General features: G+C 42.6%; 1 protein-coding gene across 11 annotated transcripts in view; it reads right to left on the bottom strand.

Moving 5' to 3' along the window:
* PCMT1 (protein-L-isoaspartate (D-aspartate) O-methyltransferase) overlaps positions 1-24,123 on the bottom strand; it is a gene marked incomplete at both ends in the record, with an annotated part of 50,745 nt that extends 26,622 nt beyond the window's left edge. For 7 of the 11 annotated variants that reach the window (XM_080700748.1, XM_080700753.1, XM_080700755.1 and 4 more), the window contains 3 exons: positions 1,729-1,760; positions 3,145-3,249; positions 23,895-23,949. In XM_080700748.1, the coding sequence (XP_080556874.1) occupies positions 1,729-1,760; positions 3,145-3,249; positions 23,895-23,949 (192 nt within the window). Of the gene's footprint in view, positions 1-1,728; positions 1,761-3,144; positions 3,250-23,894 lie in introns of all 11 variants that reach the window. The other 4 variants (XM_080700746.1, XM_080700750.1, XM_080700749.1 and 1 more) reach the window with 3 other exon arrangements.
* Positions 24,124-26,340: the final 2,217 nt, after the last annotated feature.

The following is a 26,340-nucleotide window of genomic DNA, read 5'->3' as shown; positions in this document are numbered from 1 at the left end:
AAATGCTAGGATTAAAAGCATTTGCCACCATGCCCAGCCCTGTCATGTTTCAAAAAGCCAAGTATATTCAATTTTTACAAATAAGTCCTCTACTTTTTACCTTTATGTATTTTTGTACTATTATTGATTCACTATAAATATAATTATATATATAAATTTTATTTAGGATAAAGTTTTTTTTTTTTTTTTGTAGTACTGGGGATGGAACCCAGGGGTGTTCTACCGTGGAGCTACACACCCAGCCCTATTTTTGCAGGTCTGGGGATGGAACCCAGAAGCATTCGACCCCCGAGCTACACCCTCTGCCCTATATTTTATTCTTTATTTTAAAACAGGGTCTCACTAAGTTGCGGAGGGCCTAAGTAACTGAGGCTGTCAGTGAACCGTGATCCTCTCTGGTCTTAGTCTCCTGAATGCTGGGATTACAAGCGTGTGCCGCCACGCCTGGCTCCCTATTTTTTATTCTTAATTTATGAAACAGGGTCTCACTGATTTGCAAAGGGCCTCACTAAGTAGCTGAGGCTGTCTGCGAACCGTGATCCTCCGGTCTCAGCCTCCCGAATGCTGAAATTGCAAGCATGCAACACCATGCTTGGTTTTAGGATAAAGTTTAAATAAGAGCTTCTTCAGGGCTAGGGATGTTGCTCTGTGGCAGAGAGCTTGCCTAGCAAGCACCAGGCCTGGGGTTCAATCCCCAGCACTACAAAAGAAAAAAAACAAAAAACAAAAAGAGCTTCTCCAACCCAAATAACTGAAGGGAATCAGAAAAGCTACTGTTTTCTCTACCAAAAGCCAACAGAGTACTCATTCAAACCACTGACATTTAGAACCCAGGAAAATTCCCAACAGATTAAAAGTACCAGATCACTTAAAAAAGGTCCTTTTCAAGGATACATAGCTTCAAGTTTGCTTTACTTAAGCATTACTGAATGATTTTTCCAAATAAAATGTAAAATACTCAATTTGAGATTTTTTTTTTTTTTTACAGTACTAGGGAATGAACCCAGAGGAATTCTACCTCTGAGCTACACCCAGCCCTATTTTTTAATCTTTATTTTGAAACTAGTTGCAGAGGGCCTAAGTAGTTGGGGCTGGCAGTGAACTTGCTATACTCCTGTCTCAGCCTCCCAAGTACTGGGATTACAAGCATGTGCCACCATGCCCAGCTCAATTTGAGATTTCTATAACATGCCCGTTGTATTATTTAAAATATTATTTCTCTTAAGTCATCACTAAATAACTTGCTACTTTTACTTGTTTATTTTTGGTAGTGCTGGGGATTAAACTCATGGGCATTAAACCACTGAGCTATACCCCCAATCCTATTTTATTTTATTTTTTGAAACAGGGTCTAAGTTGCAGATAGCCTCACTAAGTTGCTGAGGCTGGCAGTGAACCTGTGATCCTCAAGTGTCAGCCTCCCAAGTACTGGGATTACAAGCATGCACCACCACTCCTGGATCTTTATTCAAATTTGCATGTCATAGATACTAATGACAGACATCAAAGGCTTTAATATGATAGTTTTTACCAAGAGGAGCTCCCTGTAGATACTATGTATAAAAGAATAAGAAGATCATTACAAGTTTATATAACCTAGAGATGACAAAATTGATATAATAAAAATTTTAAACTTTTTTAAGCTTTCTTCACTAAGGAAAATGACTTTTCTAAAGAAAGGGGCAAAAATCTAATCCATTTGTAACTAAATGAACAAAGTCAACTTACCATGTGTGGAGCACTGATTGTTGCCTGGAAACCTGCAAAACAAGAAGAAAACCACTGATACATTCATGCAAAAACATACTGAATATTTCACGTAGTTTCTTTTCTAGCATTCATATACTGCTTTTCACAAAAATTCTGTTTTAAAGTTTTTATGATCTCAAAAAAGAAATTTTGTCAGAGTATTGACACAATGTAGTTAAAATTAGAAAATATTATCAAAAGCCAGGTGTGGTAGCCCATGCCTGTAATCCCAGTACAGCAATGTAGTGAGATTCTCAACAACCTAGCAAGACCCTGTTTCAAAATAAAACAAAACAACAACAAAAAGAAAAATAGGGCTGGAGGTGTAGCTTTGCAGGTAAAAGTCCCTGGGTTCAATCCTCAGTACCAAAAAAACTAAACCAAACAAACAAAAATCCCTAGACAATCAAAGTATTAATAAATTACCTCAATTCCTCTTCATATTGTCACCTAATGTTAATCCACACCATATTTCTTTGTTTTTAGCTTTTGGTTTCTTTTCTTCTGATGTTACTTTCTCAAAACTTATTTACCTGCTTCTGCCTCTGAAGCAATTTTCACTGAGCGGTGGTAGCAGGTGCCTTCGGGGTTCAGAAGCTCCCCAGGATCTTCTTGCTGAAGTGCTTCAAAAGAAGACAGAATGGCAGCTGGCCGACAGGATCCTGAGGCACTTCTAAGCCTCAAAGGCGCCCACTGCCAAGGCTCAGCAGTTCAGCAAAACCTGCTTCAGGAGAAGGAATTAAATATGGAAATTTCTAAAAACAAACACAAGCCAAAAACTCAGGGCAAATTAAGCAGGAAAGTCAATTATAATGTAATGATTCTAATTTCCTTTGGACATCAAATTTTAAAACTTAATGCCAATGTGAAAACACATTAAGGCCCCTAGAGAAAACAGCACTCAGCAAAGACTAAGTTTTCATTATAACATTTGCCCTTCACTAAAATATTCTAAGTTTTAAAAATCTTTATTCATCTTATAAGTTGTGAAACACATCAAAAACATTTTGCTAGCCGGGCATGGTGGTACACACTTGTAATCCCAGTACTTGGGAGGCTGAGACAGGAAGATCACGGTTCGCGAACAGCCTCAGCTACTTAGTGAGGCCCTTGGCAACTCAGTGAGACCCTGTTTCAAAATAAAGAATTAACAAAAAAAAAAAAAAATAGGGCTGGGATGTAGCTCAAAGGTAAAATGCCCCTGGGTTCCATCCCCAGTACTGAAAAGAAATTTTTTTTTTTTTCTAAAATGGACATGTTTGGGGCTATGAAATTTACTGAATCATAAAACTCAAATAAGCAGGGTAAAATTAAAACTCGTGTCCTGGTTTTTTTCTAATTATAAAACAGAGTAAATGAAGGAAAACGTGGCATCTTCAGAGATCTAAACCTTACCTATTGATTGTGGAGAATCCATATAAGGGTTACATTTTGCATAGTGCGAGCGGTCTGTAGCCAGCATCACTTCAAATACTTTATCTGTCTTGATGATTCCATTTTCTGAAATGAATGAGACAAATATTTTAGGCAGAGAGTGACACAGATATCTGAGAATTATTTATTCTGTGCTGCAATAAAGAGACTGGACTGGAAGAGAGCAAGTCTAGAAGTCACAGCAATGATAATTATGTAGGGGGGTGAAGGATGGATCCCAGAGCATTCTACCTCTAAGTTATCCACTCTCTACTAGCCCTATTTTATTTTTTACTTTGAAACAGGGTCTCAGTAAGTTGCTGAGAGGCTTACTAAATTGTTGAGGCTAGCCTCCAACCTGTGACCCTCCTGTAACCAGCCTCCCCAGCACTGGAATTATAGGCATGGCCCTGGTATAATTTGGTCTTTAATAATGACAGTCAGAGAGCCGGGAGTGGTGATGCACACTTGTAATCCCAGTACTTCAGAGGCTGAGACAGGAGGATCGCAGATTTGCAGCCAGCCTCGGCTACTTAGTGAGGCCCTGTTTCAAAATATAAAATAAAATAAAATAAAATAAAATAAAATAAAATAAAATAATAGGGATGAGGGTGTAACTCGGAGGTAGAATGCCCCTGCATTTAATCCTAGTCATAGTTAAGGGGAGAAGGATAGATTATTCACTCAGGGGCTATGGATTATACAAATGGAGATACTCAACAATCGATTAGAAACATATATCTGGGGGTCAGAAAAGAGATCTAGAATAGAGGTAAAGGTTTCTATTTATATAGATGGCAACTGTGTGTGTGTGTGTGTGTGTGTGTGTGTGTGTGTGTGTGTGTGTGTGTGTGTGTTTGGAAATACCTAAACCTAAGATCAAGAAGGAACACAGGAAAACCACACATGATCCACTGTCATCACATTACCAGGTAAAAGAGAATACCCAGACTTCAAATTACCTGTAAGTATAAAGAGAAATAACAAAGCACAACAAAGCTCTTGCTACAGTTGGAAGCTTGTGGGCGGAGAATGCAAAGGTGGCAGGGGAGGCTTAAAGGTTGTGGTGACACAACCCTGTAATCCCAGTACTTGGGAAGCAGAGACAAAAGGATTGCAGGTTCAAGGACAGCTTCAGCAACTCAGCAAAACTCTCAGCAACCTGGTGAGACTGTTTCAAAATAAAAAACTGAGCCAGGCATGGTGGTGCACGCTTGTAATCCCAGCATTTGGGAGGCCACGGACAGCCTCAGCTACTTACTTAGTGAGGCCCTTTGCAACTCAATGAGACCCTGTTTCAAATATAAAGAGTAAAAAATAGAGTTGGGGGTGTAGCTTGGCGGTAGAATGCCCCTGGGTTCCACCCCCAGTACCACAAAAAATAAAATAAAAGAAAAAACCCTGATGCCAAGCAATGGTGGCATATGCCTGTAATCCCAGTACTTGAGAGGCTTTGACAGGAGGATTGCAGGTTGAAACCAGTCTCAGCAACTTACTGAGGCTCTCAGATGGGAGGGGGTGTATTTGGAGGTATTTGCCGTGGAGTTCAATTCCCAGGACCACAAACTAAAGCTGGGGGACCTAGCTCAGAAGTAGAATGCCCTTGGGCTCAACTCTCAGTACAAAAAGAAAAAAAGAAAAAATGGTTAACCATTCATAAGAGCAGCACTGAAAGCAAAGGAAGAATGAAGAATATTTTCAAGTAATTCAAGGAAAGAAATTACAACCCAGCAAAAAAAGTGTGAATTACAAATGCAACACTTCACTACTAATCTCACTAACGTGTGGAGAGGAGGAAGGGAGTGAGTAGGTCTAAGGAGGAAGTTCACCAAGTGACGTGTGCATGCATGTCTGTATCACTTTGAATTCCACTGTGGCGTATAACTACATTGCACCAATAAAAATAAATCTCAAGGGCATTGGGAAAGAAGCCCAACATGGAGATACACACTATTATGATGTCATGATGTCATTCATATCAAATTCTAGAAAAGCAAAAACCACAGTCATAGAGTGTTGAGAGCATTGTTAGTCATCTGCTCTGAGGTCACCTCGGTCTGGCTTGCAAGGGGCACAAACTTCCCACCCAAGTGGGAACTGTTTGCACATAGACACGTTTCCAAGGACTAAATGGGACGGGTAACCAGGGACCCTGAGCGATAAGACCCTGACAGTTTCCTTGTTTACCCTTCCTTCCCTGATTCATCTGTGACTACCTTGGTGTAGAGGGCTTGGTAGAGGGCTGATCTGTAGTTGCCAGGTGTTGGCACTGGAGGGAGGAGATAATTGCAAAGGGGTACGTGGGAATTTTGGGAACAGAAGAAATGTTCTTTGAGCTTTAGTTCAGCAAATTTTGTAAAGGGCCAAACAGTAAACATTTTAGGCTGTGCAGACCATAAGACTCTGTTGCAACTATTCAATTCTGCCATTGTAGTGCCAGAACAGCCAGGGACAACACATAAATGAAAGGACACGGCTGTGTTCCAATAAATATTTATAAAACCAAGCTGCAGGCCAGATTTGCTGTGGGCTGTCGTTGGATGACTCCTGGTCTATATCACCATTAGGGTGGTAGTTACACACTACATATGTTTGTCACATTTTTTAAATTGTGTTTTTGTTGGGTGAAGTGGTGCATGTTTGTAATCTCAGTATTTCGGAGGCTGAGACAGAGGGATTGCAGGTTTGCAGCCAGGCTCAGCTACTTAGTAAGGCCCTGCAGAACTTAGTGAGAACCTGTTTCAAAATAAAAAAATAAAAAATACAAGTGGAGGTGTACCTTGGAGGTAGAATACCCTTGGATTCAATCCTCATTATTAACACACACACACACGCACAAATGTTTTCTTTTTAATTAGTGAATTTTAGCCAGGTGTGTTAGCCCATGCCTGTAATTCCACTATTTGGCAGTCTGAGACAAGAGGATTGTAAGTTTGAGGCCAGCCTCAGCAAGGTAGCAAGACTCTGTTTCAAAATAAAAAACAGAAATGGCTGGGGGTGTAGCTTGGAAGTATAAAATAAGCCCCTATCAATCCCCAGTATCAAAATAAAATGGAAAATATTTTGTATTTCTATTTTATATACTTACAGAATATACTATTTCTATATAAAGTAACTAAGATAAGCTACTCAGAAAGGTCATTAAAATAAAATAGTCAGGTATACAAATGCTTGTAATCCTAGTATTTGGGAGGCTGAGATGAAGGATTGAAGGTTTGAGGCCAGTATAAAGCAACTTAGAGACTGTTTAAAAAAAATTTTTTTTGTGGGTACTGGATATTGAACCCAGAGGCCTTTTACCTCCAAGTCACACCCCCACCCTATTTTATTTTTTATTTGGAAACAGAGTCTTACTAAGTAAGCCTCATTAAGTAGCTGAGGCTGGCCATGAACTTGCAATCCTCCTATCTAAGCCTCTCAAGTACTGTTACCAATGTGTACAACCATGCCTAGCTCCAAATTAAAAAAATAATAATAAAATTAAGGATCTGGGGTAGTAGCTCAGAGTTAAAATTCCCCTGTGTTCAGTCTCCACTACCAAATACATACATGCATATGTACATACATACATACAAGTGAAGCCGGGCATGCTGGTATACACTTGTAATCTAAGCATTTGGGAGGCTGACAGGAAAATCATAGGTTCAAGGACACCCTCAACAAATAGTAATACTCTCCAGCAAAACCTCATTCCAAAATAAAAATAAAATAGGGATTGGGGTATAGTTTGGAGGTAACAAAAAAAGAAAAAAGAAAAAAAGGAAAACATAAAAAGTATTTTTAAAAGTTTACAGCAGAATAACAACATAATTTTTTGAAGTTCATTATGTATCAGTCAGAGTGCTAAATACTTTTACATAAAGTATCAAAATATGAATTTATGGCTGGATGTGGTGGCACACATTTGTAATCCCAGCATTTGGGAGGCTGAGACAGGAGGATCATGGTTCAAGGCTAGCCTCAGCTACTTAATGAGGCCTTTTGAGACTCAGAGAGACCCTGTTTCAAAATAAAGAATAAAAATAGGGCCGGGGTGCCCAACAGGGTGGCACACGCTTGTAATCCCAGCATTCAGGAGGCGGGGACCAGAGGATCATGATTCCCAGACAGCCTCAGCTACTTAGTGAGGCCCTTTGCAACTCAGTGACACCCTGTTTCAAAAAATAAAAAGGAGCCAGGTGTGGTGGCGCACGCTTGTAATCCCTGTGCTTGGGAGGCTGAGACAGGAGGATCACACAGGTTCAAAGCCAGCCTTGCTGCTTTAAAAGATCCTGTTTCCAAATTTAAAAAAATATAAAATAGATCTGGGAGTATAGCCCAGAGGTAGAAGGGTTCCATCCCCAGTACCACCAAAAACAAAACAAAAACAAAAACAAAAACAAAAGGAGCCAGGTGTGGTGGCCTACCCTTTAATCCCAGCATCTGGAGGCTGAGAGGGTTGGATTGCGGTTCATGGACAGCCTCGGCATCACTCAGAGGTAGAATGCTCCCGGGTTCCATCCCCAGCATTGCAAAAACTAAATAAATAAAAAGACAAAAAAAAAAAAAAATAGGGTTGGGGTATAGCTAGGAAGTATAATGCCCCTAGGTTCCATTCCCGGTACTGCAAAAAAAATGTATGAATTATGAGATAGGCTTGATTAAGAAGTAGACACTAAAGCCAGGCTACTGGTTTTATTTCTATTATTTAAAAATTGTTTATTCACCGGGTGTGGTGGCGCACCTTTGTAATCTCTGCGCTTGGGAGGCTGAGACAGGAGGATCGCGCAGGTTCGAAGCCAGCCTCAGCTGCCTTAAGAGACCCTGTTTCCAAATAAAATATAAAATAGGTCTGGGAGTGTAGTCCGGAGGTAGAAGGACCCTGGGTTCCATCCCCAGTACCACCAAAATAAAAAATAAAAAATAAAAAGTTTTTATTGAGCCGGGCATAGTGTAGCTTGGGGGTCAAATGCCCCTGAGTTCCATCCCCAGACCCGCAAAAACAAACAAACAAACAAACAAACAAACAAACAAACAAACAAACACAGATTGTTTATTGCCAGGTGTGGTGGCACACACTTGTAATCCCAGCATTTGGGAGGCCGAGACCGGAGTATCGTTGTTCACAGACAGCTTCAGCTACTTAGCAAGGCCCTTTGCAACTCAGTGAGACCCTGTTTCAAAAATAAAAAAAAAAAGACTAAAAAGTAGGGCTGGGGTGTAGCTCAGAGGCAGAATTCACCTGGGTTCCATCCCCAGTACCAAAAAAAAAAAAAAAAAAAAAATCATGGAACGTAGACATATAAAACTCAAAGTTACACAGGTAGAGCTGTGGGCAGAGCTCAGCGGAGAGTGATCAGGCCCTTGGCTTGATCCCAAGCAAGTGAAGAAAGTTCAAAGGTAACCACAAAGCAGGAAGCAAAAATTATGATATTTTTGGGGGGAGAAAAGATTTTTCCGGTAAATACCAATCCATCTTGGCATGGGTCAGCACATGATACCTAAAGTTGAGGTGGGAGGATGGCTTGAGTCCAGGAGTTGGAGACCAGCCTGGGCAACACAGCAAGATCCGTGGTCAAAAATAACAACAGTCACCAGAGGAACCAAAATCTGTTCTAAGTGGTTCACACAAGAGGTGGGAAGAACAGGACAGGCAACTACTGCTTTCACCTGAAGACGTTTCTATACTTTATCTTTTAATTACATACATAAACATTTGTGAAGGGGTGCCGGGGAGTAATCCCTGGGCATTTTACCTCTGAGCTACACCCCCAGTCTTATTTTACTTTTCTTTTGAAACAGGCTCTCACTAAGTTGCAGAGGCTGGCTGCAAACCTGTGATCCTCCTGTCTCAGCCCCCCAAATACTGGGATTACAAGCATATGCCACCATGCCCAGCTTATTTGCATATATTTACCTTTTCATAGCCAAGCGTGGTAGAGCGTGCTTGCAATCCCACTTAGGAGGCTGAAACAGGAGGATCACAGGTTCAAATCCAGCCTCAGCGTGAGACTCTCAGAAACCTAGTGAGACCTTGTTTCCAAATAAAGAAATAAATAAAATTGGGCTTTGGTTAAAAAGAAAACTTATCTTTTTAATTCAAACCTCTCTCAAACCCTGCAGAAAGGAAAGAAAGATCACTAACATAAATATAGTAGTATTTATATATGGATGTATAAGTACGAATAAATATGTATGAATACACACACACACACACACACACACACACACACACACACCTATAATTATAAATATGAAAGAGGGACTCCTTTCCTTTCAGTGATAGAACTTGAACTGGGTGCATTCTCTAGCCACCCTGTAATTATGTGTAGGTTTACAATTAAGTTTTGTCAATGTAACATATGCAGAAATTAAGTATGCAACTTCCAGATCATGACCTTAAAAAGAAAGACGTGGGTATTCTGTTTTCTCTTGTTTTACTTCCCACAGGCTGGAATGTAGAAAACATGGAGATAAACTGTCTTTAACCTTGCAGATAAGGATGAGAAAAAGGGCAGAGAAAGAGAGAAGTCTCCATTTTCAACAGCAGGATAACACCACATTCTGAATCACGTATATTGGGATTGCTATGGGAAAGAAAAACTTTTAAGTCTTTGTTATAGCAGCTGAGCATGTATCCTAATGCACAAGACATATAGGAAGGAAAATGAAAAGATTCTGAAGAACAAGAATGGAACTGGAGCACGGAAGTAGGTTGTACAAGACTATAGAGGCTTGAAGTGGAGCCAGAGGTGTTTCCATTTGATACAGTAAGTATTTGGAAGCCTGAGCAGAAAACTGACCTAACAGAAAGCAGTACACACACCAGTAGGGACCTGAGGGGAGGGAAACTGAAAAGTGTGACAACCAATCAGACACCAGCTGCACTGCTTCAAGTTTGAAAGAGAAGCTGGACTGGGAGGGATGGTACTGCGGTTTGGACCTGGTGTGTCCCCACAGGCTCATGTGTTAAAAGCCTGGTCTCCAGCCCATGGTCCTACAAGAAAGACATGGAAACGTTAAGAGATGGGGCTTAGTGGGAAGTCCTCAGGCCAGCAGGGCCATGTCCTTGAAGAGGCCTTGGGACCCGGGTCACTCCCTCTTCATCTCTCCTCCTTTATTGGCCATGAGCTAGGCAGCTCTTCTCTGCCACACACTTCTGCCATGATGCACTGCTTTGCCACAGGCCAAAGCAACAGAGCCTATTGATCATGGACTGAGTCCTCCTCAAATGTGACCTCAAATAAACCTTCATTTTATTATCTCAGGTATTTGCTAAGTGATGGAAAACTAACAGAAAATCAGTACCACAAAGTGGGGCTATTGACTATGTCTATATTTGAGTCAATGTGGAGAAGCCTCCAGATTTTGGCTTACAAAGCAACCCGGGAAAGTTTGGAGAAGCAAGGTAGAAAAGGCCTAAAATGTCATAAGGAGATCTTAATAATGATTCTGATGGGGCTTGGAATGCTGACAAGAATATAAACAGTATATGCTATGCTGAAGAAGTTTAGTGTGGAAATGTAGATTTGATTGGGAATTGGCCACCCTCATTACACCATGGCAAAGAATCTGTTTCATCCATGCCCTCAGATTTTGTAAGTGGCTGAGGTTGAGCTTTAGAGGTGACAAACCAGCTTATCTGGCAGAGGAAATCTCAAAGCAGCAAAGCACACAGGCAGCAACATGGAGATTATTGAATAGTTTCTGCCAAATTTACTGTGAGAATCAAAGCAAAAAGGAACAAAACAGAAAGGTTCAAAAAACTTGGTAGTTTGGCCAGAAAAGCATGTATAAAGGTACAGATGAGGAACTTCTGTTGCCAAAGAGATTTAGGCCATTAAAAAGAAGGCAAGCCCTTTGTACCAGGACAACAGAAAAGATACCTGGAGGACATCTCAGGAATCAGCAAGACTCTACCCATTATAAACTGGTAATGGAAATGTTTCAAGACTTTTCAGGGCAGAAACTTTAGAGAAGAGAACCTTTCAGAATATACTGCTGGCCCTGACCTACCTCAGGAATTTTCAGTATGCAACCTGGAAGCCACTCAGAGGCCACTGTGGCTATTACAGAGAGTACAGGTATAGCATGTGGGGTGTGAGTGTGTGTTACTGGTGAATAAAGCCAGGGGCATTCACTCTCTACCTTTGAGCTACCCCCCAGCCTATCTTATTATTTTTATTTGGGAATAGGGTCTCACTAAGTTGCTGAGAGCCTCACAAAGTTGCTGAGGCTGGCTTTGAGTCTATGATCCACATATCTCAGCCTCCCAAGCACTGGGGATACAGGTATGCGCCACCATGTGTAGCTTGTGATGGTTTTATAGTTATGAATGGGGTCATGGAAGCTTCCACTGAAATTTCAAACAAAAGCTAGGGAGTCAGGCAATGAGTGACAGATTCAGAGTCCCTGCAAGCACTTCTGACACAATGGTGCACAGTGAAGCTGTGAGGATGAAGCCAAAACTGCCAACAGAAGTCTGAAGAAGTCAGAGGTGACAGGAACACAGAATCCTGTCTCAGCCTTCCAAGTACTTACAGGGATTATGAGATTACAGGCATGGGCCACCATACCCAGCTATGGGAAATAGCTAAATTGCTAAGGCTGCCTACAAACCTGCAATCCTTCTGTCCCAGCCTCCCAAGTACTGGGATTATAAGCACTCGGCAAATGGTGGAAGCTTTAAGAGGTGGAGCTTAGCTGGGCATGGTGGCGCATACTTGTAATCCCCGCGCTTGGGAGGCTGAGACAGGAGGATCGCAAGGTTCGAAGCCAGCCTCAGCTACTTAGTGAGGCTCTCAGCAACTTAGGGAGACCCTGTTTCCAAATAAAGTATAAAGTAGGTCTGAAAGTATAACCCGGAGGTAGAAAAGCACCTGGGTTCCACCCCAGTACCACAAAAAAAAAAAAAAAGAAAAAAAAAAAAAGAAAAAGAAAAAAGAAGTGGAGCTTAGTGGAAGGCCACGGGTGGTGTGTCCTTGAAGGGATTGTGGGACCCCAGTCTCTTTCTCTCTTTCATTCTTGGGCATGAAATAAGCAGCTTTGCTTTTCCATATGCTATGCTTTGCTCTGATGGTGCTGCCCTGGCACAGGCTCCACACAGGCAGGAAAACCATTCATGGGTAAAACCTTCAAAACCGTGAGAGAAGATTCACCCTTTTCTTGTCAGGTGTAGTGAAGCATACCTGTCATCACAGTACTGGGAACTAAAACAAGGGCACAGCAAACTTGAGGCAGCCTCTGCAACTCAGCAAGGCCTCACCAACTGCACGAGAGCCTGCTCAAAGTAATGGGCTGGAGGAGGTAGCTCAGAGGTAGAATCCACCCTGGGGTCAATCCCTAGCATAAAAAATAAATCAAATAAAAGATTTAACTTTTTTTCTTCATAAATTATCTCAAGTATTGTTATAGTGATAAAAATGTGAATAATATTGATGCTATCATTGACAAAATAGTGAAAGGACTGGCTATGAAAGGCGTTTTAAGAATTGCTGAGTTAGCCAGGTATAGTGGCATATGCTTGTAATCTCAGTACTTGGGAGGCTGAGACAGGAGGATCACAGGCTCGAGGCCAGCCTCAGGAACTTAGTGAGGACTTCTCAATTTTGTGAGACCCTGTTTCAAGATAAAAAAAAAAAAAATAAAACAGGGCTAGGGGTGTGGCTCCAAGGAAAATGCCCCTGGGTTCCGTCTCTAGTACCACCACCACAAAAATATGAGTGAATGTGTGTGTGTGTGTGTGTGTGTGTGTGTGTGTGTGTGTGCGCGCGCGCGCGCTGCTAAGTTTCAAATGAATGACTGTTCCAAAATTTTTGATCTGGGAGAGTGAAGAATGACAGAAATGAAAATGAGAGGAACAGTGCTGGTATGATGACTTTCAAATCACATAGAAACTTTTTTTTTGTACTAGGGTTTGAACCCAGGGGCATTCTACCTTTGAGGTACACCCCTGGCCCTATTTTATCTTTTAGTTTGAAATAGGATCTCTCAGGTTGCTGAGTCTTGATAGGTTGGCAAGGCTGTCCTCAAACCTACAGTCCTCTTGTCTCCACCTCCCAAATACTGGAATTATAGGCATGCACCACCCAGCATAATGTTACAAAGTTACATCTCAAGCCTAGCATGGTGGTGCACATTTGTAATCTCAGTATTTGGGAAGCTGAGACAGGAAAATCACAGGTTTGCAACCAACTTCAGCTGCTTAGTGAGGTCCTCTGCAACTTAGTGAGACTCTGTTTCAAAATAAGGTATAAAAAATAGGGCTGGGGGTATAGCTAGGAGGTAGAATGGCCCTGGGTTCAATCCCCAGTACTGCAAAAAAAACAAAAAAAAACCAAACAAACAAACAAACAAAAAACCCAAAGTTACATCTCAATAAAAGAAATATTACCTTATTGCATGGCTTGAAGGATTTAATACAAGCTGGGAGTGATGGTGCATACTTGAAATCCCAGCATTTGGAAGGCTGAGACAGGAGGATTGGGCAGGTTTGAAGCCAGTCTTAGCTACACAGTGAGGCTCTCAACAATTTAGTGAGACCCCGTTTCCAAATAAAATATAAAATAGGTCTGGGAAGCTGGGCGTGGTGGCGCACGCTTGTAATCCCCGGGGCTTGGGAGGTGGAGACAGGAGGATCATGCAGGTTTGAAGCCAGCCACACTGGCTTAAGAGACCTTGTTTCCAAATAAAAAAATATAAAATAGGTCTGGGAGTGTAGCCCAGAGGTAGAAGGGTTTCCAAGAACCCCAGTACCACCAAAAAAAAAGAAAAGAAAGAAAGAGAAAAAAATGAAAAAAATAGGTCTGGGAATGTAGCCTGGAGGTAGAAAAGCCCCTGGGTTCCATCCCCAGTAGCACGAAAGAAAGAAAGAAAGAAAGAAAGAAAGAAAGAAAGAAAGAAAGAAAGAAAGAAAGAAAAGATTTAACACTTATTAATAACTTACATACATTTCTTCTCCACTATCAATGATAGATTAACAAAACATATACCTTTTATTTCCTATCGAGAGTGATTAGGTACAGTAGATGTTAACTACCACTTAAGACACTTCCAGTACAGAAAAGTATAAAAGGAAGCTGGGTGTGGTGTAGCATACTTGTAATCCCAGAATTTGGGAGGCTGAGACAGGAGGATCTCGGTTCGTGGACACCTCAGCTACTGCTTAGTGAGGCCCTTTGCAACTCAGTTAGACCCTGTTTCAAAATAAAGAATAAAAAATAGGGCTGGGGATATAGCTCGGAGGTAGAATGCCCCTGGGTTCCATCCCCAGAACTGGGAAAAAAAAAAAGCATAAAAGGAATTGGAGGTAGACACAGTGGTGCCTGTCTGTAATCACAGTACTTCAGAGGCTGAGACAGGAAGATCGTGGGTTCAAAGACATCCTCAGCAAGTAGTGAGCCTTTCATCAAGTTAGCTAGACCCTGTTTCCAAATAAAATATAAAATAGGGCTAGGGTTGTAGCTCAGAGGTAGAATTCCTCTGGGTTCAATCCCCAGTACTTTAAAAATAAGAGGGGGATTATATTTAAATTCATACTATAAAGAAATTTGTATCAAGTCTAGTTATGGTAAATGAAATCATCTAAGTACCAGATATTTTATTAAAATACCTTTCTCTATAACCTAATCACTTTTGGTAGACAAAAAGCAGACTCTTTTGATACTATTTCTTAAAGGAGAAGGAAATGTTCCACGGACTCCTTTTCATCTCCAACAAAATAACATTATGCAAAACCTCTAAAATGTAGAGAGCATTAGAAGTTAATCTTAAAATTCTATGTTTGTTTCTAAAACATACACACACCATAACTATTATATAGTTCAGAATGCTAGGAAAAAAAAGTCACAGAAACTTAGACTTACCAAAGGTCTTCAAGGTCTAGTATACATTTAGATCTGATAACAAAATTCTTCCTACAATATCCCTTACAGTGAAATGGTCAACAATTCTTTGCTTCAACATATTCAGTGACAAACACTATTTTTGGAAGCCAACTCTTTGATACTCAGGTAACTCCGTGATTCTTCCTTTTTTTTTTTTTTTTTTAAGGTACTGGGGACAGACCCGTTCTACCTCCGGGCTACACTCCCAGAACTATTCTATATTTTATTTGGAAACAGAGTCTCTTAAGCCAATGCGGCTGGCTTTGAACCTGCGCGATCCTCCTGTCTCCACCTCCCAAGCGTGGGGATTACAAGCGTGCGCCACCACGCCCGGCTAATTCTTCCTTCTAATGAGCTGAAATTTGCTTCCCATTTGTCCTTATTCAACCCTCTTCTACACAACATTTCTTCTAATATTTAAACACCATTGTTCTCTAAAACCTGCTCTCTGTTAAACCAATCTATTCTATCAAAGCACCATAGAAAACGCTGCCTCTTCATTGTTCTTGTCTAATGATTTTCGTTTTTCTCTGCCCCTTTAAAGCATGCCAGCCGGAGCAAAGCCCAATACTAATAAAAATATGTCTAACAGAACAATGGAACCTCTCCTCTCCTACAGCCTACGCTCACATGAAACAGAAGTAACAAAACCAAGCATCTGGATCCAGCACAATCCAACAGGATCGTCTGTGACGGAGGACACATTCTGCGTCTGCACTGTCCAGCACGGAAGCCACCACCTTCGTGTGCCTAGCAAGCTCTTGAAATGGCCAGGATAACAGAAGAATCACATTTCATGAATTCTAAATGAGGCCTCATGGGACTGGGGGTATAGCTTAGCATACAGCACTTGCCTAGGATACTTAAGGACCTGGGTTGAATCTCCAGTATCACTAAACAAATAAATGAAGTTTCAGTTTCTTAGGATTTTACTAGCTGGTTATATTTATCCCATCTACACAAACAGTAACGGACAATAAAGACTAAATGCTCTTTTCCACTAGCTATACTACTAGTGGATAAGAACAGATGTGTTAAACAGAATAAAAAAATAACTGATTGGCAAAAGTAAATACTTTTAGGACACACACACACAAAACTACAAATTACCATACTCATACATATTCAAATGCATAGTAAAAGCCCCTACTTAAATGTTTTTTATCACCTCAAATCTAAGATTTCCCCAAACAAAATTTCTGTTCTTCCCACATGGATCCTCCAACAACAAAAACTGCTGCTCACTTACTTCCAATTCAAACAATGGCAACTCACTCCAGCCGTGAAGGCCTAGAAACCTTGGCTCCATATCCTTGTCTCTGATCTCTTTCACACCTCAAATGCAAATCTAGCACCTGTCATTTCTTCTGCCTGGAATGCCTGTCCCTCAGCTCTATCTGTGTGACTTTTTTCCCTTCCAACACATCTTTGCTGAAACGAGACATCAGTGAGGACTTTGCCTTAGACACAAAGCCACTGCCCACAGTCTGTCTCCTCCCCTATTTGCCAGCTTGACATCATGCGACATTACTGCATGCTGTACCTGGTGGCTCCCATTGGAAGTACACTACAAAGAGAATGGATGTTTGTTCTGTTCACTGCTGCCCCCGCACAGTGCCTGGCACACAGAAGGTACTGAGGCAGGCGTGATGGCACTGGCCTGTGGCGCAGGCTACTTAGGAGGCGGAGGCAGGAAGACTGCTGGGGCTGGGCCAACGGCTTCAAGGCTAGCCTGGGAAAAGAGTAAGACTCTGTCTCAAAAACCAAAGTGTGGTGGCACACACATGGAATTCCAGAACTTGAGAGGCTGAGATGGGAAGATAGCAAGTTCATAACAGGTATCCACTACTGTAACAAAACTCTGTTTCAAAATAAAAAGTAAAAAATAGGGTTGGGAGCCAGGTGTGGTGGTGCACACTTGTAATCCCAGTACTTGGGAGGCTGAGACAGGAGGATCGCTCCGGTTCGAAGCCAGCCTCAGCTACATAGTGAGGCTCTCAGCAACTTAGTGATACCCTGTTTCTAAATAAATATAAAATAGGTCTGGGAGTATAGCCTGGAGGTAGAAAAGCCCCTGGGTTCCACCTCCAGCACCACAAAAAAAAAAAAAAAAAAAAAAAAAACCCACTGGTTTAGATGCCTCTACTCTAGGAGACTATCTCGTGTACTCCCGTCCATAATCTTCCTAAAATTTTACCATAGCTAGAAGTTATCTCAGTAGAAGTAGGGAATAAACTCTATAAGCATTATTTAAACAGTTTCATTCCCTAGATTAAGCAGGCTAATAGTTATTTTAAGTTACAGTAATCTGTTTCTGAATATATTACCAATTCATAATTATAAAATAATAGTCAGTGTGGTGATATCTGTAATCCCAGTTCTTGGAGGCTGAGACAGGAGGATTACAAGTACGAGGATAGCCTTAGCAAGTAGTGAAACTCCATGAACCTAGCAAGACCCTGTTTCAAAATAAAAATAAAACAGGCTGGGGCATAGCATGGGAGGTAGAATGCACATGGGTTCAAACCTGAGACTACAAAAATTTAAAAAATCATAAAATAACTTTATTTTTCATTTCTATGGGCCTGCACTGTCCAATATGATAACCCTATGTACATGTAGTTATTTAAGTTAGTTAAATAAAAAAAAAATTCTACTTCTCATTTGTCTCAACCACATTTCAAATGCTCAATGCTACATGTGGCTAGGAACTCACATATTGAACCACATAATACAGAACATCATAGAGACTGCTATAGGATTTTTCTTATACTTTCTTATATTTTATTTTATTTTTTATTTTTGGTGGTACTGGGGATGGAACCCAGGGGCCTTCTACCTCCAGGCTACACTCCCAGACTTATTTTATATTTTATTCGGAAACAGGGTCTCTTAAGCCAGCTGAGGCTGGCTTTGAACCTGCGTGATCCTCCTGTCTCAGCCTCCCAAGCGGGGAAAACTTTATTTTATTTTTTGTGGTATTGGGGATGGAACCCAGGGGTATTCTACCTCTGATCTACACTTCCAGCCTTATTTTATTCTTATTATCTTGAAACAAGGTCTAAGTGGTAGAGAGCCTCAGTAAGTCGTTGAGGCTGGCCACGAACCTGCGGTCCTCCTGTCTTAGCCTCTAGAGTACCAGGACAACCAGCGTGGTCCACCATACTTGGCCTCAAACTTTAAAGCACAGAAGGATTTTGCTAAAATACTGGCACAATTTAACTTCGGATCTTTCAATTCTTGTATCTATAGTTCTCAAAATACAGTTGCAGCATAAAGAGTTAAACATTTGAAATGCAACATCTGTATACAAAACTCCCAATCAAAAGACATAAGGAGGGGGCTGGTTGGACCAGGAGGGAACTGCTGTAAGAGCTGTGTGCGTGTATGTTTCTATCACGTGATACACCAAATAAAAGTATAATCTCCAGCCCCAGCAGTTTATTTATTCATTAATTTAATTAATTTAGTTATTTAGTGGCACAGGGGATTGAACCCAGGGGAGTTCTACCTCTGAGACACACCCTCAGCCCTATTTTATTCTTTAGTTTGAAACAGGGTCTCCCTAGGTTGCTGAGAGTCTCACTGTTGTAGAGGCTGTCCTCAAACCTGCAATCCTCCTGTCTCAGTCTCCCAAGTATTACAAGTGTGTATCATCATGTCTGGCCCCAGCAGTTTATTTGACAAGTTCTCTACATGATCCAGGAGATTCTGAAGCATTCTCAAGTTTTAAGGTCACTGTTCTAACTTATTAAAGACCATAATCAAAACATAAGCCATGAGATGATAAGACATCTGCCATCACAATCTAGTCTATAAATGTTTTGACCGTGAAATCATACAGTCATGTTTGTATTATGATGTTTAATACAAAACAAAAAGTATTTCCAACAATTATATTAAAATTTAGGCGGGTGGTGGTGCACGCTTGTAATCCCCACGCTTGGGAGGCTGAGACAGGAGGATCGCACACGTTCGAAGCCAGCCTCAGCTACTCAGTGAGGCTCTCAGCAACTTAGTGAGACCCTGTTTCCGAATAAAATATAAAATAGGTCTGGGAGTATAGCCCAGGGGTAAAAAGCCTCTAGGTTTCACCCCCAGTACCACCAAAAAAATAATAATAATAATAATTGTGGGCGGGCATGGTGGCGCATGCTTGTAATCCCAGTATTCAGGAGGCAGAGAACAGAGGATCGTGGTTTGCAAACAGCCTCAGCTACTTAGTGAGGTCCCTTGCAACTCAGTGAGACCCTGTTTCAAAAATAAAGAATAAAAAATTAGGACTGGGGGTTTCACTCAGAGGTAGAATGCCCCTGAGTTCCATCCTCAGAACCACACACAAAAATTAATCATGAATTTAATATCCATTAAAAACATTAAAACTGTAATTTGCTTCCTCTTCCAATTTATACATGTCTTTTTTACTTCAAAACAGCATAATCACAGTTCCATCTTTTTTTAGATTCAATTAATACCTTTGTGCAGTGTGTGCACATGCATGAGCATGTGTGTGTGTGTGTGTGTGTGTGTGTGTGTGTGTGTGTGTGTGTGTGTTTAACTGGGAATTGAATCCAGGGATATTCTACCTCTGAGCTATACCCCCAACCCTATTTTATTTTTTACTTTGAAACAGGGTCTCATTAAGTTGCTGTGGGCCTCACTAAGTTGTTGAGGCTGGCTGATCTTGAACCTGTAATTCTCCCATCTCAGCTTCCCAAATATTGGGGTTACAGGCATGTATCATCAAGCCTAGCTAAATGCCTTTAGAGAGCTGAGAGTGTAGCTCTGTGGCAAAACACTTGCCTAGCATGGATGAGGCCTTGGGTTCAATAATCAATACCACGGGGGAAATATAAAAAGAAGGAAAATGAGGAAGTATTTTTTGTGTGTCTGTGTGGTCCTGGGGATGGAACCCAGGGGCCTCTACCTCCAGACTACACCCCCGACCTATTTTACATTTTATTTTGGTGGGTTTTTTTTTGTTGTTGTTTGTTTGTTTGTTTTTGTTTTTGTTTGGTGGTACTGGGGTTCCTGTTAACCCTTCTACCTCCAGGCTACACTCCCAGACCTATGTTTATACTTTTTTATTTGGAAATAGGGTCTCTAAGCCAGTGCACATGGCTGGCTTCGAACCTACACGCTCTTCCTGTCTCTGCCTCCCATGTGCTAGATTACAAGCGTGCGCCACCACGCCCGGCTATATTTTATTTAGAAACAGTGTCTTACTAAGTTTTTGAGAACCTCACTAAGTAACTGAGGCTAGCTTTGAACTTGTGTGATCCTCCTGTCTCAGCCTCCCAAGTACTGGGATTACAAGTGTTTGCTACCACACCTGGCTAGAGGAAGTATTTTCAAAATGTGTCCTAACTGTAATTTTCACATGGGCAAACATTACTTTTATAATCAACTAGTAAATAACATGGTGTAGTGGTCCATACCTGTAATCCCAGTACTTGGGAGACTTAGATGGGAGGAACACAGGCTCAAAGTCAGCCTTGGCAAGCAGTGAGACTTTCAGCAACCTAGGGAGACCTTGCTTCAAAATGCAAAATAAAGAAGGCTGGGAGTGTAGCTCAGCGGTAGAATGCCTCTCTCTGGGTTTAAGCCCCAGTACCGCAAAAATAAATGAATAAAATAATACATTAGTAAGTAAAAAACCCTACTTCAGCAAAAAGTTAAAACTAAAGCTGCACAAGTATTACAAACTAAACAATTTCAGTACTCTATTTCCTCTTACCTACCATAGGTCTAGTATAAAACTAAGTATTTGCAATATCAACATCCATGTATATTAAATATGCCTTACTAAAGTTTCTGACAGGAAGACTTCTTTAGAAATTTTGGCTAAGAACATTCATGCAATACATTAAAGTGATTATAAGACCACCGGGAGATCTAGTCTTGGCTTACCACAAATTTGGCCCAAAAAGGAAGGTTTTAAGAGCCTGATAGATTACAAATTTCAACTACAGCCAAGTGTCTACTGTGATAACCTACTAGTGGAAAACTACTTAGTCACAATTCATATATAGAATGCTGTATAGTGTAACAGCAGGCACTTAGATCATGTGAAGAAATTTTATATAAATATTTACAACAAATTGAGTTTATGTGCAATCTATGAGAATCTACATTACACTTCATATTATTGTCTTGGAATAAAAAACATGAGTGGTGGCAATGGTTAGCAAAACAGTGACACCTAAGTCAGGGGTGGTGGTGAACGTTTATAATCCCAGTACTTGGGAGGCTGAGACTGGAGGATCAAGGTGTGCTGCCCACCTAGGAAATATAGCAAGGCCCTCTGCAACTGAGTAAGACCAAATAAAACAAAATCAGGCTGGGAACTGGAATGAGTTCAATCCTCAGTCACACACACACACACACACACACACACACACACACACGAAAGTAATGACACCTAAACATTCTACACTACTCTTCATTACTAAACACTAAAAACACAACTTCCACATTTTAAGTTTTTTTTTTTTTTTTTTCCGTACTGGGGATGAAACCCAGGGGCATTCTACCTCTGAACTACATCCCAAACCCTATTTTTTATTCCTTATTTTGAAACGGAGTCTCACTGAGTTACAAAGGTCCTCACTAAGTAGCTGAGGCTGTCTGCAAACCGTGATCCTCTTGTCTCAGCCTCCCGAATGCTGGGTTACAAGCATGTGTCACCATGTCCGGCTTAAGTATGGTTTTTACGTGATGTCGAGTGATGACTCTTTTACGGACCAACCCTGTGTCAAAGAGTTCTACTTATTTTTCTCATTCACCTTTGCATTCCTAGCACAGACCCAGGCATATAATGTGCACTTAATTGGCATTTGTGAAAAAAGAAGTACTAAGTTCTTTAAATATTAAAACAAAAAAACAGTCTCAGCCCTCAAGGGCATTAAAAATAGAGCAGAGCAAGCGGGCGTGGTGGAGCATGCTTATAATCCCAACATTCCAGAAGCTGAGACCGGAGGATCGTGGTTCGTGGACAGCCTCAGCTACTACTTAGTGAGGCCCTTTGCAACTCAGTGAGACCCTGTTTCAAAATAGAGAATAAAAAATAAAGCTGGGGGTGTTGCTCAGAGGTAGAATGACCATGGGCTGTGGGCGCGTGCGCACACACACACGGAGCAGAACAAGGGCCCTTCGCAACTCAGTGAGACTCTGTTTCAAAATATATATATATATATACACATACTAAAAAATAGGGTTGCGAGTGTAGCTCAAAGGTAGAATGTCCCTGGGTTCCATCGCTAGTATCAATCAATCAATCAATCAACCAATCAATGGAGCAGAGACCAAAGACTCGAAAAGCTAAAAATCACAAGACAGTTAAAAATAACACATGACAGCTCGGCAGCGCTGGCACAGGCCTGTAATCTTAGCTACTTGGGAGGCCGAGGCAGGAGGATCAAAAGTTCGAGGCTAGTCTGGGCAACTTAGCAAGACTCTGTCTCAAAATAAAAAATAAAAAATGAGCTAGGATGTATCTCAATGATAGAACACCCTTCAGTCTCCAGCACTGCAGAAAATATACATGGCAAAATCTGTAAAGTTAGAAGCAAAGAGAGAGCTATAAATTTTGTCCAGAGTAAGATTACGGACTGTGGTCCTTCTGTTCTCCTGACCAGAGAGTGACACTATATTTTAACTTAGAAAAGTGAGTGAGGGCCACAGCTCTAGCCTGTAATCTCAGTTTGGGGAAGACTAACACAACAGAATCCAGGTTCAAAGCCCAAAGAGGATAATTTAGAAAGACCCTGTTTCAAAAGAGTATGCCTCAGAGATAGAACCTTGCCGGGTTCAATCCGCAGTACCACTCCCTACACACACTCACATACACAGGACACAGCTGCCATTTCACCCTAAAATTATCGTCAAAGCAATGAATACAATAACTGAAAGAATGACATAAAGAAACTTCCATCCAGCCCGGCACGTTGACTCATGCCTGTAATCCCAGTACTTGGGAGACTGAGATAGAAAGATCACAGGTTCAAGATCATCCTCGGCAATTTAGCAAGGTCCTTAGCAACTTGGCAAGACGCTGTTTCAAAATAAGAAAATAAAATAAAATAGGGCTGGGGGATCTACTTTAGACGTGGAATCCTCAGTACTTACAATAAGAAGAAGAGGAAGAAAGAAGAAAAAGAGAAAGAAGAGGAGGAGGAAACTTCCATCTAAGGATTTTAAAGCCTATGGTAGTCCTGAAAAAAGTTTCAGCATTTCCCATACACAAGTGTTCGCTAGACTCCAGAATTACAAGTATCTCCTCGTTCCCTCTTCCTTCGCCCCCTACGGAGCTTCCTACTGGACAGCCGCCCCAGAAATTTCTCTCCGCATCCGCAATGGCAACTCTCATCTTCCTCTCCCTCCCCTCGCTGGTATCACACCGTGGCATCTCCCTCCAGAGGAAAAAACGGAGGGCGGGGGAGGCAGCAAAAGAAAGCAAGCTTACAGAGAGATCGATGAAGGAGGAGGAAGGTGGGAGAACGCGGGTGGGTCCCCCGTGGGTCCCCCCCGGTTCCAGGCCAGTCACCAGCAAGCAGGCCCACGCGTCCCTCCCCCGAAGTCACGCCCCTCGCCCGCCGGGCCGCGGCTCCGGGGACAGCCCGCCACCCGCGCCGCAGCCCGGCCCCTGCCCCGCGGCAGCGGCGCCTCGCACGCGCTCTCCCCTTCCGTCCACGTCGCCGGCGAGTGACAGGTCCCCGGGGAGGCACGCGCCCGCGCGGTTCCGGACTGCCGGTGCAACCGCGCGCGGAGGCCCTCCAGCAGGCGCGGGGTGCAGCAGGAACGTTCCGGGCGGCCCCGGGGACCCAGTCCAGGCCCGGCCGGCCCACACCCGGCGGGGGTGGCACTTACTGCGGAGATTGTGGATTAGCTCCGAGTGGCTGGCGCCGCCGGATTTCCAGGCCATCGCTAGGCACACCCGGAGCAGGTACAGAACCGCCTTCAGCGCGGCGACGGTGCCCAGCAGTTTCCCCAAGAGTGAGACCACCTCCCACACGGTCACCGCCCCGCTCGCGTCCCCGCCGTGGCCACCGCTGTTACTGCTGTCGCCGCCGCTGCCGCCACTGCGCGCTCCCGGCATCCCCCGCGGCACGCATGCGCTCTGTGACGCGCGCGGCCCGGGCTGGCCGGGTGGGGCCGGAGACGGCGCCGGGGGTGTCGGGGAGGCCGGGGAGGCCGGGCCGCCCTGCCCGCCGCCGCCCCGCGCCCTGCCCGCGGCCGGGGACTGCCGCCTCTGCGCCCGCGGCCGCCGGCGCGGTGGGCGGCGCTGCAGGCAGCGGCCCGGGACACCCAGCGCCGCTGGATGGCAGGAGCCGTCTGCGTCGCCGCCGCCCGCCGCTCCGCCGTCGCCGTCGGATCAGCTGTTGAGGGCGAGCGGCGAGTGCTCCTATAGCTGTCCAGATTGTTAGACCGTGGGCTTCCTCCGTCCTGCCTCACCCAACCCCGTTGATTTGAATAATTAGGTCGGTTGGAGTCCAGGCGCCCCGGGATGCAGGTGGAATAACAATCTTCATAGAACCCAAGGGCAGAGGCCCTCTCCAACCTGTGTACACCAGTCTCTGGTTTTGTGACATGCATGTCGCTGGTTAAACCTAGACTAAGACCCTGATTTGTTCTCAACTCTAAAGTGCAAACTCAGAGTGGACATAGGCGTAGAGTGGGGGGAAATGCTTTGCTCATTTAGAACCAAACAAACATTAAGGGTTATATAATTGGTTTAAAAATGCCATAGCAGCCAGGCACAATGGCACACACCTATAATTCCAGTGCTTGGGAGGCTGAGACAGGAAGATCATAGGTCTGAGGCCAAATTCAGCAATGCTCTTAGTGAGGCCCTCAGTAACTTAAGGAGACCCTGTTTAAACATAAAAAGGGCTCAGGGTGTAGCTGGGAAGTAGAATATCCCTGGGTTCAAAAACCAGTAACACCTTTCCCCTTTCTACCCTGCAGCAGCATCCTGTGGTGAATGTGTTTTTCTTCTAATGCAAGTGTCACTTTTCAGCGAATTAAGCCTCACAAACCCCACCCTAAGGCACCAGCTTTATTGGGCAGAACCTTGAAGCAGAGACAGGGAACATAGTATCCTGCCCAGTCCTAATTGAGACTGACAGAACCCAGCCGTCTTGTATTCTAGGCAGCTTTTAGGAAGGAAACAAAGAGAAGTCAAGACATCTATGTTACTATATTAGTAGCAATTTTCAAATTTTACTTATCAGATTTTGTCAAAGGTGATGCAATCTGTTTCCAATCGGAAATATGTATTGCCTGTTTTTCTGGGATTCTTTGGCCATAAGTGATACTGTGTAGAAAAGTGTAGAAATGTGTTCTTTACTTCAATATTAGGGTAATATTGTAAGTTGCATTTCTAAATCCACTCAATAGTTTTTCATTCCATCTTTACAGTTTCCCCATGGTCTTGATTTGAAATAGAAGGAAAACCTGAACAAAAATAGTTTATCTTAGTTCCTGAATGCCCCCTCTAGACTTCACCTGCTTTGTTACTTCTTAACATGCTTCATCTGCTTTTAGTTACTTTTAGTTGACTATAGATCACACCCCTGAGGTAAGACACATGATGAAGTTGCATCCAATCACCTTTCCCCACCTCAGCCCATATATAACCCCTTCAGGAAGCACATTCAAGACTTGCTCTCCCATCTCCCTATGCCTGGCCACCTTGTAAATAAACTCTTTTTTGCAAAGCTCATTGTTTCAATGACTGGCATTCTTCACAGCAGGCAAAATGAACCTGGTTTAGTAACAGTCTTCCCATTCAAACTCAAGGGTTTTTATTTACTTTATTTTTAATTTGTTTATTTTTATGGTACTCGGGATTGAACTCAGGGGCATGCTACCTCTGAGCTATACCCCCAGCCCTATTTTTTATTCTTTGTTTTGAAACAGAGTCTTACTAAATTCCAGAGGACCTTACTAAGTAGCTAAGGTCAGCCACAAACCCAGATCTTCCTGTTTTAGCTTCCAAAGTACAAGCTTGCGCCACCACACCCAGCCAAACTCAAGTTCTTTATATGTACCTGACAGTGCTTTCTTAAACGGACTTAGATATGATTGCATTTACATGCAGTACACTCATAAACTTACTGTAAATAGCTGAGCATGGTAGCACATGTCTGGAATCCCAGCACCCTGGGAGTATGGGGCAGGGGGAAGGTAAGTTGGAGGTTAACCTAGGCAACATAGCAAGACCCTGTCTCAAAAAAAAAAAAAAAAAAAAAAAAAAAGGCTGGAGATATAGGTCAATAGTAGAGTAGCCCCAACTGCAATAATCAGTATCCCC

This window comes from Muscardinus avellanarius (genome assembly GCF_963383645.1).
Source record: "Muscardinus avellanarius genome assembly, chromosome: 8".
In the NCBI taxonomy this organism is placed as follows: Eukaryota; Metazoa; Chordata; class Mammalia; order Rodentia; family Gliridae; genus Muscardinus; species Muscardinus avellanarius.
The sequence above is the reverse complement of the archived record's forward strand: the minus strand, read 5'-3'. Positions and strand labels throughout refer to the sequence as shown.